At 43.5% G+C, this 16628-nt stretch overlaps 1 protein-coding gene and 1 long non-coding RNA gene across 9 annotated transcripts in view; one reads left to right on the forward strand and one right to left on the reverse strand.

The window, feature by feature from the left end:
- The window catches only part of LOC101398916 (uncharacterized), a 148046-nt gene that overhangs the window by 24949 nt on the left and 106469 nt on the right, over nt 1-16628 (forward strand). The window lies entirely within an intron of this gene.
- Nucleotides 1741-16628, reverse strand: part of LOC101399703 (uncharacterized) — a 31540-nt gene continuing 16652 nt past the window's right edge. For 7 of the 8 annotated variants that reach the window (XM_087425536.1, XM_087425535.1, XM_087425533.1 and 4 more), the window contains 5 exons: nt 9660-9748; nt 8925-9051; nt 8241-8321; nt 7653-7735; nt 1790-7168 (listed from right to left, as the gene is read on the reverse strand). In XM_087425536.1, the coding sequence (XP_087281662.1) occupies nt 5639-7168; nt 7653-7735; nt 8241-8321; nt 8925-9051; nt 9660-9692 (1854 nt within the window). In that variant the 5' untranslated portion in view covers nt 9693-9748 and the 3' untranslated portion in view covers nt 1790-5638. The other variant, XR_015550205.1, reaches the window with a different exon arrangement.

Below are 16628 nucleotides of genomic sequence, written 5' to 3' on the forward strand. Positions count from 1 at the left end.
AACTCATGAGTGCAGGGAGCGTGAGTCTGTTCTTTTTCATTGTATTCAGACTTGAATCACCAATTCTGGAACACAGTCAGTACATAATATATATCTGACCGATAATAGGGTACAAGGAATGATGCCAGATTTACCTACTGTGACCAGGTTCTGGAAGTTCTCCAGTATCACATCTCTCTGTACAGGTTTCTCTGAGTGAGGTCCAGTAAAGTCCACTCCTCCTGGGTGAAGTTGAGTCAGTAAGCAACAAAGTCCTCAAACATCAATGGGATTGTGTCAAATGGAGGGAACTGAAAGAAGCTACCCCAGATAAAGCTGAACTATCAAAAAGTGATATATTGGTTGTAGTACATTGAGACAGAATCCAGGAGTACATAATAGTAATCAAAAGGTAGGAAAAAAGATAAAAGGAGAAGAAACTGCTAGCTAAGAATGAATGCACTGGAAAATCACTATTTGGTAACACTCATATAATACCTGATCCAGGAAAATATCAAAAACGTCAGGAAACGAGATATTCCTATAGTGCCGACCCTAGGCCCTCTGCTCATTAATTACTCTTCCTAAACTATAGGAAATTGAATTCCAAGTGCTCCTACTAACAGGAAGAAGCTTACATCGTCCTTTTCTAAACACTCATATTTTGAAGTTCTTGGAGACTGACAGGGCTCTGGAGGTCAGGCGAGATCAGGTGGAGCTGAGTAGCCCGGCTTTCCCGTGGTAGTAGCTGTCGTATTTTCACGTATTCATTCACTCATGCGCTTAATGATATCCGGTACATGTCCTCCCTAATACCCTAAGAACTCTTATCTTCCCACCTGACTATAATGGACTGAACAAATAACTGACGCCCACAACCGGAGCAAATTCACTCAGGGCTCACCCAAACTGCCGGCATCCCCAGGTCTGTGAAGGACTGAGATGCTTTTCCTTCTGGAAACGGGGCAAAAAAGTTTGCTTAGGAGGCATTTTGCACAGGGGAGCACAGCGGAAGAAAAGGCCCCGCGGACGCTCTCCGACCGCAGTCCCCGATCCACCTCCTCCCTGGGACAGACGTTCCTGGCGGCCCCTCGTCTCCTGCCGCCTCGGGGAGAGGCCGTGGCCCCAGAGCAGAGAGCAGGCGGGGGATCGCAGACCCAAGGCGGGAGCGTGGAGGAGGTCCCGGGCGGGCACCCGCCAGGATAGATACCACGCAGCGAGGTAAGGAGCCTGGCCGGCAGGAAGAGGGCGGCGGCTCTGGAGCTGCCTGGTGTCCACGTGGAGTCCGGGTGGGCGCCCTTGCCCCGCCCGTGCTCCCGGTCCCGTGAGGTTCACCTGAAAGCCGACATCTCCGGACCAGACAAAGGAGCAGCCAGGAGAAGCGAGCCTGCTGGGGGCGCACACTTCCGTTTCCCGTTGGGGAGAGCGAGGGGAAGGGCTCCGGGAACAGAGAGCGCGGAGGGGCGACTGGGGGTAGGGAGCAAATGGGAACCATGACCTTCCTAAGCCAGAAGAGAACTGGGAGCGTCCGCAGGTGGAACTAAGTCGGAAAGGCGGGGACATGTCCGAGAGGCAGAGTGGAGCCAGGACAGAGGGCAGGACAAGGCAGGGGTTCCTGATGTGAAAGTGCTGAGAAGGCTTCCTCTTCTTTTCCCACTTTATGGATGACGAAACAGGCACAGACCGATCAGGTACGTGCCCATGTTCACCAAGCGAATTAATGAAAAGGGCCACTGGAACCAAATCTTAGGTCGCTTAACACCTTGCAGCGTCCTCCAGAGGATGCTTCTATATAAATATCAATCTAGGGGCGAAGGAGGGGAAACAGGAAAGGAGTTAAAATGCGTGGGTGTTATGACTTCTATTACTACATTTAGACAACCAAAGCCGGGGCTTTTTACATCTCAAAAAGTCCCTTTACGAGAAACACAAATACTGCATTGTTTCATTTCTATGAGATCCCTACAGTAACCAAGCTCATAGAGACAAAAAGTAAAATGGTGGTTACCAGGGCCTGTAAGAAGGGAAATAGGGATATGGTGGTCATTGGATATATCGAGTTTCACTTTTGAAAGCTGAAAAAGTTCTGGAGATCTACTGCACAACAGTGTGCATATACTTAACACTACTGAACTGTACCTGTAAGACAGTTAAGATAACTCTTGAGTGTTCTTTCCCACAATTTAAAAGAAAAACACTCGGTGAATTTTCAAATACATCTAGGAAGAAAACACCTGCCAAGAAATGATAGGAGTAATAAGTGAATGGGATACACAAAGAATTACCATATGATCAAGCAATTTCACTTCTGGGCATGTATACCCAATAGAATTGAAAGCAGCGACTTGAATACATATTTGTACACCCGTGTTCACAGCAGCATTAGTCACAATCACCAAAAAGTGGAAACAACCCGGGTGTACACTGACATATGAATGTGGTATATACGTACAATGGAGTATTATTCAGAAAAAGGTAGGAAATTCTGACACACGTTGCAACATGGATGAACTTTCAAGACAGGCTGATGAGTGAAATAAACGAGACACAAAAAGACAAATACTCTGTGCTCGCCCTATATGAGGAACTTAAGAGTAGTGAGATTAAAGATTCCCAAGGACTGAGAGGAGGGGGAAAAAGAATTAGAGGTTAATAAGTAAAGTCGACCTCAATGTAATGTACCAAAAATAAATGAAGGACTCATACAAAAACAAATTCCTAGATTAAACATTCTTTTGCACATAAAGCAAACAGAGGCCCTCTGGAAGCAACATTCACCCAGTGCTCCCCAGAATAGGCAAGAATTGCCAGATCCGGGAGGACCAGAGGATGCAGGGACTGAGTCAACATCACTCCAACGATGGAAATTCTTTTCCTTCTGGATACAAGTCACAAAAGTTGTTTTGGAGGCTTCTGAAGAGGGAAGCTCAGTGGAAGATAAGATGCCACGCACGCGCCCTTACAGCATTTCCCGATTAAAAGCTTTGCGGGGAACACAGCCCAAACCGGCTCTGGGACTTAGCAGTCCTGAGAGGCCAGCTGCCCCCGGGGAAGTGAGCGGCAAGCTCAAGGACTCTGTTAGCCGTCCCCTACACAGCCGGGACCAAACACGCCCGTTGACTCCTTCCTTCAACCTCCATATTCTCACCTTCCTGCAGGCCTCACCAAAGCAGGGCTAGGCCAGGCCGGACTACCACCAACATGCAAGTCTCCAAGACACTAGAAGCAAGCAGGAGAAAAGCCTGGATGAAAAAGGTTCACACCACTTAAGCTCTCTGCCTGAGCTTGGAAGGGGCGGAGCTCTGAGGCTCAGGCTGTCAGCCAAGATGGACTTATTTCAGACTGAGAAATTGTACTGAACTGCGTGGGTGCGGATGGGCTGAGGTTGGCTTGGTCCCGGGGCTGGAGGCAGAAACATCCCAAGATACAGTTGAGTCTAGAATAGCGCTGTACGCTGGGCTACAGGTGGAGGGCGGGGCTCTCACCTGTACTCGAGGTTGGAGGTGAGAATGTTCATCAAAAACGTTTCTACCTGCTTCACCCCGCGTTCCCAGAGCCTTTACAATGGTTCTCTTGTAATGACATGCCAGCCAATCCATGAAATAGTCTATTTCCTCCATTAAATCAATGCCTTCTTTAGATCTATTTCTCCTTTTTTATTTACATTGGACACCATGCTAAACTCTAATTATTGATTCCTTTGTGTTTTTAATGTAATGACATTTTCCATAAATCTTTTCATTTTTTTTTCAAATAAGTATTTATTCTAATTTTTAAAAACTTTTACCATATGGTCCAGGGCCTCCCATATTATGTTGTGAAATACCACCAATACCAGAAATTCTTCACTTAAGAGTGGTTCTCAAGTTTCTCTGGTAACCATGTTTGCTGTGGGTTCCAGTGGGTGGCCACGGTGGAGTTAACACAGACCTTTTAAATCCTGATTTACTAACATTTTATCAAGAATTGTTTACAGATGTTATCAAATATATCTTATTCATCTATTGAGTTGATAGCTATTTCGCAAATATGCTTGACTTTTCTTGCACAGCACTTATTGAGGATGCTGTCACCAGGACTGCCAGCAGCAGAATGAGGCCAACATGCAGGAGTGACCTCAAACACTACCCACAAGGTCTTAGACTCAGGCAACTGTTCCAAATTCTGGTAGGACCAACAGATCTTTCAGACAATTAGGATCTCATCTAAGGCTAATCGATTTCCCATACACCACACACAAATGGGTAAGACTAATCTGCTGATCTTTGGTGTTGTTGCCAATAATTAAAGAGGCAACAGATGGACTAAATAACAATATCCACGCCCAATAGTTAACCACAACATGACATACTCCTCCACACATACAAACATGTAACACAAAGGTGCACAGAGAATTCTCCTTCAGGATTTATTGTTAAGCTTGATCTAGATCATCATACAGTGTTTTGATTAAGCCTCAAGAAAGTGTCATCAAGCAGACGCATGCCTGATGGCCATACTCAACATAACCCAAGGCTGCCTGAGCATCCAAACTATGTGAATTTGTATCACTGAAGCTGAAACAAGGCTGTGCTGGTCTGTCTGCACCCAAGGGTCACATTCAGGAACAGGCAGTGAGAATATCAAGCAGAGCAGATTATCAGGACCAGCTACATTCACATGAGTTTTTCTATTTTCACAGCCCATGGATAGAATGACAAACATAGAAGCAAGTCATATCACCAGTGACAGTTGTTTGACACAGATAAATGATATCATTGTTTTCCCAGGCTGTGGTGCTGGGACCGGTGTGAAAGAGACCATTCATTATTCTCAGCATCATCCTGTACGGCTTGAGGTTAAAGGTCCTCCCCAGGTGGCAGGGTTGTTGTTCATCCCCCAAAGTCATAAAATCAGGGTGTCTCACATTGGTAGGTATAATCTCACTTTTTCGCTACTCACCCCACCCTTGACACTGATTTTTTATCTGAAAGGATCAGGTATGTGAAGGACAAGGTAATTTTTACAAAATTTGCAGATGTATGTTACCCTGTGCCTTGGCTGGTGTGACTTACTGTAAATGAGTTCAGTGAGAACTCTCAGGCAGTCACTGACTTCACAAAGACCAAGTCAATCCAAGAAGAGAATCCAGGTGGTTAGAAGAGGATTAAGTATAAATCCTGTAGACCTACTTTTGATCAAGACTGGCCTATCAGCAGAAAGACATAGCATCCGTAGGAATGTTCAGGGCCTAATCACAAATGCTTAGAATAGATCTATAGAACCACCAAGAATGCTATGCATCTCAGAAGACCCTAAGATTCACACTTAGGATAGCCTTTCCCGTATTTTCTATATTCAGTTTCTCTTGACTGTGAATCACCCCATGTTTATTAAGGATGAGAAACAATCTAATGGAAAATGACGATGACTCTACATTTCTGACATTCATAAAGTTTTTCTCCAAAGAGAGATCACAAGTGAACATTAGCAAAATAACAATTTTCCCACATATCTTACATCAGTTGGATTTCCTCTCCACTGTAAGATCTCTCATATAAGAAACACATATTTCAATGAGGAAACAGTGAAGGGCTTTCCATGTTTCTTAATAGTATGGCTCACTGTGAGTCCTTACATGCTGGGTTGTGAGGAAATCCTGGCAGCTTTCCCTCATTCCTTACATTTGCAGAACATTTCTGCAGTGTGGCCTTTTCATGTCTTTGAGGTGAACTGGGACTACTGAGGGCCTGACAACATTCCATACATTGGTAGGATTTCTCTCCAGGTGAGTTCTTTCATGACGCCGGAAGGAATTGGGAAAACTGAAGGCTTTCCCACATTCCTTACATTTATAAGGTTTCTCTCCAGTGTGAGTACGCGCGTGAATCAAAATGTATGCAGAACTGCTAAATGCTTTCCCACATATATTACACTCAAAACACTTCTGTCCAGTATGAGTTCTAAAATGACTGTTAAGATCTGAGGAAAGAGCAAAGGCTTTTCCACATGTGGCACATTTAAAAGGTTTCTCTCTAGTGTGACTTTTTATATGTACAGTAAGGCCTGCAGAGTGAATGAAGGCTTTCCCACATTCCTTACATTCATAGGGTTTCTCTCCAGTATGAGTTCGCATGTGACTGTTAAGGTGTGAAGATTGTTTAAAGCCTTTTCCACATTCTTTACATTCATAGGGTTTCTCTCCAGTGTGGGCTCGCATGTGAATGTTAAGTGGTCCAGAAGTTTTAAAGCCTTTTCCACATTCCTTACATACATAGGGTTTCTCTCCTGTATGAGTTCTAAAATGTCTCTTAAGATGTGAGGAAAGAGTAAAGGCTTTCCCACATGTGTCACATTTAAAAGGTTTCTCTCCAGTATGAGTTTTTATATGGTCAGTAAGGCCTGAGGATTGAGTAAAAGCTTTCCCACATTCCTTACATTCATAGGGTTTCTCTCCAGTGTGGGTTCGCATGTGAACTTTAAGGTACGAAGAATGTTTAAAGCCTTTTCCACATTCCTTACATTTGTAGGGTTCTATTCCAGCTTCAATTCTACTGTGAACATGAAGGTATGAAGAATTTCTAAAGCATTTTCCACATACCTCACATAGAAAGGGCTTCTCTCCAGCGTGAATTTTTATATGTTCAGTATATTCAAAAGACTTAATGAAGGCCTTCCCACATTCCTTACATTTAAAGGGTTTTCTTCCAGTGTGAACTTGGACATGTGTGTAAAGGTATGTGGACTGTTCAAAGGATTTTCTGCATTCCTTACATTCGTAATGACTGTTAGCAGTGTGAGTTTGTACATGCACACCAAGGCTTCTAGAGTGAATAAAACATCTCGAACTCTCCTTCCATTCATAGAGTTTTTCTCCATTGTGACTTCTCATTGGTGCCTGAAGGTAAGACTGATTAACAAAGCCTTTCCCACTGTCACTGCATTCCAAGGATTTCTCTTGCATGCTAGTTTTCCAGTACACAATATCTGGAGTCACGCTGATCTTTTTTCCCCAATGATTAAACATGGAAAATTTCTCCCTAGTAGAGGTTTTCTTGTGTAGGGTAAGCAAGCTTTTTCCATATTGATTATCCTCATAAGTGTTCCCTCCATTTTGAGTACTCTTCTGGGTCTTAAGACATGAATGTTCACTGAAGACTTTCCCACATTGCTCACAATCATAGAGTTCCCACCCATTGTGGATTCTCTCCTGTTGAAGAATGAAGAATGATGAGTCAAAGATTTCTCAGACTCACTATGTGATCCCACCCATCTGAAAACAGAAACATCATTACAATGATGATTACCATTTCCAGTACATCCATACACTTCCTACCCTGTTGATTTATTTCAAGTTGAATGATGGAATCCTTCTGCCACAATGACATGCCATCTATTCTTATCTTAAAAGATTCTCATACAGTTTCATGGGATTCTTTTAAAATGTCAATATCTAGTTACATAAGTTGAAATGAGTCCTTGTAGGGATTCTGAAGCAATAACTTTCAAGCTAAGTTTAGGATATCCCCCAATTGAACACAGTCAGAATATCTTTCCAAATATCGCTCTCTATTGAGCAAATGCCACTTATCTCAAATATTGATCAGTGTGCTCATGTTCTATCTAATGATAATGTCAGTCTTTGCTGAATGTGGAAAATAAGAAATATCTCTTTTTTAACTTACTGATCTTACCATTTCTAGCCTATTGGCTGTTTTTTCACCAAAAATATCCTGCTGAGTTGTTGAGTCTCTGGTTTTAAGTTGCAATTTGCATTCTAAAATAAAAAAGAGTAACAAATGTAGGAATTCACAGAAAGAAAGGAGTTAAAAACAATAAGGATCATTTGTATTATTTCCAAATTAAACATATTACAAAAAAGGGCAAGAGAGATTTGAGAAGTTTGGCTATGTCAGAAACTTTGCGATGATAAAGATGTACAGTCAAAATTCAAGAGTTGATTAAAGTGATTCTATGAAAATTAAATATGATGGGGAAAAGAGACAGAATACTGTCAGGGAAAGAAAGTAGGAAAGTTCTAGACAAAGGGCATATGTCAAAATGATAAAGTTAAAAAGAAACAGAACAAGTCATTCTGTGACATAATAGGAAATTGTGAGGAAATGTAAAGTAAGAATGTGTAAGAAGTTGAAGATATTCCAAAGCTTCAGAGTCCAATGACCTCAGCCTTCTGAGAGAAAGCACATATTAAAGTTTCCTCATTATAATTCCAAACATACTGAAACTTTCATTGACCAGGGAAGTTCTTCAGAATCATTCACCTTGGAAGACTCCACTCTCCACTATTCTCAAATCTTCTTCTTCCAACTGAGAGATCAGATTGGGTTTGAACAACTGATACCCTGTTTATCGGGAAAAATGTATTAATAGAAAAGGCCCAGCAAAAGATGAGAAACTTTCCCACAAATCAGCTCGTATATTTCTAATGAATGTAGTAAAATTATTTCAAAAGAGATAAAGCAGCAAATATCCCCTCTTTCTGTGCATCAAAGAGATTAGTTATCTCTGGCTGCTGAAACTCCTGTTCAGATATATATATACACATTACAAAGCACTGAGACTTTTGTTGAAATAGAAAATAAAATAAGTGCAAAAGAGATGTTCATTCTTATGGAGAATCACTGCACCAGTCAAACTTCATTATCCACTGGAATCATGTCCAGTATTTTCATTAGAACAGAAACGTCTGGTCCCAATCCATAAGTTGATTCACTATGTTAAAGGTAGAGTCTGAGAATGCACATTTCACGAGAGTGATGGGGATGGTGTTAGTCTTAGAACCACATTTTTACAGAAACCACACTGGATTAAAACCCATTAGTGTAGATAGAGACTAGTGTCTCTTAGTCTCCATCGTGTTCAGACTTATCACTGATATTGGAAAATAGTAAATACATCATATATATATGTTCTATAAGACACTACAGGAATGATGGCAACCATACCTACTGTGGTCAGGTTCTTGTAGTTCTCCAACATCACATCTCTGTATAGACTTTTCTGAGTTGGGTCCAGTAAACTCCACTCCTCTTGGGTGAAGTTCACAGCCACATCAGCAAAGGTAACTGAGTCCTAAACCATCACACACAAGCTCGTTTCAGTAAACTAACATCTCCACCAGCGTTCACTGGGGAATGAAGAGGGAGACTCAATGGCAACAGAGGGTTTTGAGGTCTCTCATCATCTCCCCCAGGGTGGAATGCTCCTAGGTACTCGTCTCTCTGTCTACACTCACCCACAGTTGATATTCTCCAATTATGGCTTTAATGGAACCTCTAACACATGAACTTACCTCACAAGAACTAGACTAAAAGCTCTTCTCATCTTATTTCCCTCTTGTAGCATGGTTCTAAGCAAATTGGAGACACTTGGAAAAGCTGATGAATGAATAAATTCTTTGAGAAATGCACACATTCATCTTCATTACCATGTCAGAGCATGTAGCAAAATAGAAAATATGCAGTCACCATCGTAAAAGACAATATTAGAAGGTAATGAAATACTGAGATTATTCACAGGAACCAATATGAGAGGCTTCTCTTCACAAGAGAATTCAAGAGAGACTCAGTCCTTGAGTGGCTTTATTTCTTTCAGAAACTCAGGAAACAGGTCTACCTTAAGGAAATTTATGTAACTGGTGGATGTCATATGTCATTTTGTAGGATACACTTTCTAATTACCTGAGAAAAATTTGTCAGACAGTCAGTTACCATCTTTTCTGCCTCTGTCTTTTCCTCAGGAAGGCAGAAAGGGTCCTTAGAAAGAAGACCTAGAGAAAAGAAGGAAGGCATGAGGACCCAGAGATGATCATAATTCCCATATTCACCGGCCTGGAAATCATTCTGCAACTGCTAATCACATATCATTGATTAACCTATAAGGTAACCAGGCTATTATACAAAGGCTACAGGGACATGTTTTAACATGTTTCAGCAGGTTCTCAAATCTGACATGAAACTTTGCTGACAATGGAATGAATTATTTTTCGGAACCAAAAAGGGACGAAGAGGCTGCCTGAGACCAAAACTCATTGTTAAGGCAGGAAAGAACATCGAGCCCTGCAGGCAGAACAGAAGATAAGTCTGGAGAATGGATTCTAGAAATAGCCTGACCCCCTCCCTATTCTTCCCTCCTCCTCATATAAGTGCCTCAAGATTTAGTGCTTGCTTAAGATGGTCTTTGGGACATGAGTCCACCATCTTCCGATTTTGCTAGCTAACTGAATAAATACCTTTCTCAACCATTGACTCATCTCACAATTGACTGGCATCAGGTTGTGGCGAGCAGAACAAGCCCTTACTCGGTTACAATTTTTGGCGACCACAAAGGGACTAGACTGCCAATGGCTAGTGGACTCTGGGGAAAATCTCAGGACACTCCCAGCAGCTGCTGGGATTTCAACTTCTCCCAGGGACTGTCCTTTGAGTTTCCTCGATTGCCGACTACCTTCAACACCTTCTTGGTGGACAAAGAAATGGACAAGCATCTGTGAGTTGACAAACTCATATCTAGAGTAGGGCAAGACACTTCGGAGTGCATTTCCAAGAACTTCCCTTTCTGTCAGGAGGCCCAAGCTGTCTTGGATCTATCTGTTCCTAGGCACTGTTTTTGTAGAGACAATAGTTGTAGGACTACCTGGAATATCTGGTGGACTGGTCTCTGTTAACTGGTGTGTATCTGTGTTGTGTGTGAGTATGGGTGCTGTGCTATCTGTGCCCAAGAAAAGTCCCCTGGGTCTAATACTGACCAGATGGACAGATTTTAGTTATGAATCAATGTCAAAGAAAAAGATGGTTTTTATTATAGTAATGCTTGGACTCAGTACTCTCTAGGTTCTGGGGAGAAATAGCCAACAAATGTGTCACTGAATCATTATACTATATTGCAATTGGAGCTCTTTTGCAAAAAGGTAGGAAAGGATGATGAAATCCTGTATGTACAAGCTTTCATGTCATTATATCAGGATGAAGAAAAGTAGGGAAGAGATTATTTAATGGTGCAAAGACCACCCAACCCCATGTTATACAAGCGACAAAAGGATGAAGAGAATTTGATTATTTTACAAACCCTAAATACCCTGGCAGCAGTCCTGGTGGCACCCTCTCTTCTGGAGTCACCAGCCACCCAGGGAGGAATGCCTGACATGGGACCAGGACTGGGAGAGGGGTTTCCCCTTCCTGGACCAGACAAGGGACACAATTTGGCCAAGGAGCAGCTGTCAGAGCAGGGCAATTTCCACTCCACCAATATCCCACAAGGGTAAATGCCCAGAGCTAACGGGCAGGATTCGTATGGATGCACAACTCCCTCACCTCTGACTTGTTTAATGGGAAGAAGAATAATCTGCCCTATAGGAAGGCTCCACAGAGAATGACTGAGTTATTTGTGCTACTCAGCACCCCTCCAGGGCAGATGTTCATATCTTGATGAATATGTTCCTCACCAGAGATGAAAAAGAATGGTAACTGATAAAGCAAGGGAGGAAGCACACTGGCTCCATCTAGCAGATCCACTGGAACCCCAGAGGCAAATGCCGCTGTTCCTATTGCTGAGCTGGCCTGGGCTCCTAATGATGCCACAGGGAGACTCAGACTAGAATATTATAAGAGGCGCATTCTAACCAGATTAAAAGTGGGAGTCCCTAAACAGAAAAGTGTAAACCAGGTACAGCGACCCAACAAAAACCCGATGAAGATCCTTCTGAATTTCTAGAAAGGCTCTACCAAGCCTCTAGGTGATATATAGATAAAGAGCCAGAAGCCCCTGAAAAATCTTAGGATGGTAAATACGACCTTCATAGGACAGAGTGCCCCAGACATTAGAAAGAAACTGCAGAAACTAGATGGGGCATTAGGTATGAATCCTTCTCAGTTGGTAGACACTGCCTTTAAGCTATACAACAACAAGGAACTTTAGACAAAGCAGGAAGATGCAAGGAGAAATACCACTTTTCTGGCAGCTGCTCTGGGCAGGCAGAAACAATCATACCAGAGGAAGGTCAAGCCAACTGAAGGGAGGTAAAAATAAATTTTCTTTTACGAAAAAATCAATGTGCCTATTGCAAGGTGGAGGCACATAGGAAAAAGGAATGCCCAAAGAAAGATAAAGGAAGTGTTGATGGGAAGAGAGGGGAAGCTACTCAGATGGTCAATAGAGAAGAATGCTCAGATGAGGACAGAAGGTGCCTGGGGATTCTTTTGGACATAAAATATCCGATCCGAATTTCCCCACAGGAGCTCAGGTACAACTGACAGTGGGGAATAAGTTGGTTCATTTTTTGGTGGATACTGGAGCCACATATTCAGTCCTAAATACCAAATTACACAAAAGACATTGAACTCAACTCCAGTCACAGGGGTCTCTGGCCATGTCCAAAATTGTGTGATCTTGCAGCCACTAGAATGCCACATAGACCTAATTTTAAACACAGTTTCCTGTACATTGCAGAATGCCCTACCCCACTGTTGGGCGGAGACTTGCTTTGCAAACTGAATGCCCAAATAGCCTTTGCCTCAGGACAACTCAATATGCAAGTGCCTCCAGAACAGTCCCTGAGCTTGCAGATGGCTTTGCTGGGGGCCAAGGAACCAGAACCAGAACTGTTGCCACCTGAAATCTACAAGCAGCTAACGCCCAATGTATGGACAAACAGGACCCCAGGGAAAGCAAAGAATGCCCAACCAGTACGGATAACCTTAAAGGAAAAGAAAATAAAGCCCAGCATGAAACAATATCTTCTACAACAGGAGGCTCAAAAGGGCATACAGACTATTTTCAAAAGTTCTTGGAGGCAGGATGAATCAGACGCGTCTACCTCCATATAACACCCCTATTCTCCGCATCAAGAAGCCAAATTCTAATGAATATCATTTCGTTCAAGATCTGCATGCATAAATGAGGTGGTTCAAGACTTACACCCTGTGGTGCCTAGCCCCTACACCACATTGACAAATATACTGGGCGAATATGGTGGGTTCTCAGTCTTGGACTTAAAGGATGCATTTTTCTGCATACCGTTGGCAGAAGAAGCCCAACAATTGCTTGTTTTCAAATGGCGTGATCCAGATACTCAGACAACTCAACAATATTGTCGGACAGTCCTCACCCAGGGGTTTAAAAATTCTCCCACTTTATTTGGGGAAGCCCTGGCCAGAGACCTCCTCCATCTGAAACTACAAGAGGGGCTATTATTACAATATGTGGATGACTTGCTGATAGCAAGCCCCAATTATGGACATTTGGCCAACACAATAGACTTTAAATTACCTAGGAGAATGTGGATATAAGGTCTCTCAAAAGAAAGCCCAAATCTGTAAGCAGAGAGTCACATACCTGGGATTTACAATATCCAAAGGCTAAAGAGAATTATTACCAGATCCAAAAAAGGCCAAAGCATGTTTAGGTCCTCCCAAAACCCATCGACAACTGTAAGGGTTTTGGGGAATGGCAGGCTTCTGTCAGATTTGGATCCCTAATTATAAACTCATAGTGAAACCCCCCTACGAGGCTCTGAAGGGTCTGGACTCAGAACCCTCAGATTGGACTAAAGAGGGCCAGCAGGCATCTGACACCATTAAGGATAAGCTGACTTCAGCCCCAGCCTTAGGACTGCTAGACCTGGAGAAATCCTTTAGCCTTTGTGTATATGAGAGACAGGGAATAAGTCTGGGAATATTGACTCAAAGGTTGGGAACAACCTCTAGGTTGGTGGCCTACTTTTCAAAACAGTTGGATCAGATGGTGAAGGGCCAGCCCTCTGGCCTCTGGGCAGTGGCAGCCACATGAGATATTCTTCAAGAGGCAGAAAAAGTTACTCTAGGCCAGCCCACCACAGTGTATGTAGCCCATCATGTCCCCACATTACTGGAACAGAAAGAAGGATACTGGCTCCCCTCAGGAAGGATGAGCAAATACCAAGCTACCCTCCTGGACAACCCAAACATCAGGTTACAAGTCACCTCAGCTCTAAATCCAGCCATCTTGCTCCCCAATGAAACCTCAGAAGCATTAGAACATGACTACTTGTAGGTTACTGAGACAGGTTATTCCAGCTGGCCAGATTTAAATGACCATCCACTGGAGGAACCCAACATGGACCTCTTCAGGGATGGTAGTACTTCATGGACCGAGCTAGGAGATGCCCTGGGCACACGGCTGTCACTTTGCAGGAAACCCTAGAGGGCAAGGCATTACCCCTGGGACTTCAGCTCAAAAGGCTGAAATCATCGCTCTCACCAGAGCTTTACTCTTGGCATGAGGGAAGAAAGTAAATGTCTATACAGATTCACAGTATGAATTTTCAGTAGTACATGCCCACAGGGTAATTTGGAAAGAAAGAAGTTTCTTAACAGACAAGAAAGAAATTAAACATGGTCCAGAGATATTGCAATTGTTAGACGCTGTCAATGAGCCTTCCCAGGTAGCCATCATACATTGCCCTGGCCATCAAAAGGGAGAAACTCCTACAGCTGGGGGCAACCGACTGGCTGACCAAGCAACCAAAAGGACAGCTAAGACAGAGACTCCCACCATGATGGGCCCACTACTGACACAGACGGATCTATCTGGGTACCAGCCAAAACAGTCAAAGACTTGGACCGGGGAAAAGAACAGGGGGTACAATGTTGAACAGAGAGTGGGTTGGAGAAGTGATACCCATGGAATAATTCTGATCCCAGAGGCCCTTTTGTACTCCATCTTAAAACATGTACATGAAAGTACTCATTATGGAAGGGCTGCTACCCTACAGTAGGTCCATCTGTGTGCGTACAGAAGTACACCACAGGGTCTCATTTACAGAAAACGATACAACAGGTGACCAAGAAAGGCATGGTCTGTGCAAAAAATAACTCCAAGACGTTCCCAGAACCCACTCATATGGGAATCCAACATAAAGGGGACTGGCCTACTGACTTCACTGTAGACTGGCAAACAGACTTCACTCAGATGCCACGAGTAACTGGGAACTTCAGGTATTTACTAGAGTGTGTGGACACTTTTTTCTGGGTGGGTAGAAGCTTATCCCATTCAATCGCAGTCTACCTCCTACTAAAAGAAATTATTCCTAGACTTGGCCTGCCCAGCAGTCTGTAGAGTGACAATGCACCTGCCTTTGTGTCTCAGGTCACCCAACAAGTGTCTAAAGCACTGGCTGTCAAATGGACACTCCACTCGACCTGCAGACCTCAATCGACGGGAAAAACAGCAAGGATGAACCACATCTTAAAAAGGAGCATTGCTAGATCTGCCAGGAAACACAATTAACTTGGGATAAGCCGCTGCCCCTTGCCCTGCTGCAAATCAGAGTAGGCCCCCAAAGCAGGCTTCAGTTAAGCCCTTATGAAATTCTTAACGGTTGACAATTTCAGGCCTGCTCCTTTGGGAAAGGCTCCCCAGAAACCTTAAGGGACGTAATGACCACCAACTATATGAAGTCTCTGAGCTCTGTATTAACCTCTGTTCATGAGTTTGCCTCCAACAGGTCAGTCTACCTGTCTGATGACCCCTTAGACTCCTTCCAACTGGGCGACCGAGCCCTGCTGAAGACCTGGAGAGAACAAGGCCCCGACATCCAGTTATCTGCCAGATGGATGGGCCCTTTTGATGTCCTTCTCACCACGCACTCCTCTGTAAAACTCGCCAGAGTAAAGCCGTGGATACATCACACCCAGATAAAGGCAGCCCCTTCCGATTTGGAACCTGGGCCAGGAAGCCCACAATGGTGGAACTGGGAGCCTCTACAAGATCTCAGATATGTATTCAAAAAATGCTCTTGAGCTGTTGCAATTGCTTCCTTCCCCTGCTTCTGCCACCCACTAGGGAATGGCAAGGCAATGCTCTAGTGAGAATGTCTCAGGCCACTGCATCGGCTACTCAGGTGACAAACTGCTTTTTGTCATCCAAAGCTCTGCTCTATCCATGATCAGGGGGATCCCCTGGTGCATCCTGCTTATAATTTTTCAGGTATTCCTCCCTACCAACTCCATACCTCAGTCATGTTCCTCGCGTAGTCTATAGGGTGTGTTTAGCCTGCTTCTCTTTTGGGACTCAAAACCTCCCTTGTTTACCCATTCCCATTGAAACTAATAGGGAAGAGACTCTAGTTATAACGAAGGTGCCAGAGGGAAAAGGACTCTCTATCTGTAGTAATAAAACCATCATTTTTCCTTTAGCCATGGACAAGGATGAGTCTTCCCAGGACCTAACCTGGCTACAAAGCATATGGCCTTACCTATTGGTGGTACCAATCATATAATGGGCTGCGCCCCCAATGGATATGTTTTTGTTTTTGTGTGCAGTCATAAAGGGATTCTCTGGGCATATAAATGCCTTTATAATAAAACGGATTCCAGACAGTGCCTTCTAGGTTCCTTAATAGCATCCTTTACCTTACATCCTGTTAATGAAACCAAACATTGGACCAGTTCCTTAAAACTATTCTCTGGGGTGAGCTGAGACCGCCCAGGAGGCATCCTCAATGGGGATGCCTCCTTTCTTGGTTACACATTGCCTCCCTGGTGGGCGCAGTTGCACACCAACATGTACTGAGAAATCTTTCCTGCTTGCTGGTGATCACTGCTAATGAAACTGCCCATGCTCTAGCAAATCTACAAATCTCTCTTTGACTCTCTTGCACACGTGGTTTTAGA

Source organism: Ceratotherium simum, chromosome 39 (assembly GCF_057802395.1).
Source record: "Ceratotherium simum simum isolate JZ-2026a chromosome 39, ASM5780239v1, whole genome shotgun sequence".
Lineage (NCBI taxonomy): Eukaryota > Metazoa > Chordata > Mammalia > Perissodactyla > Rhinocerotidae > Ceratotherium > Ceratotherium simum.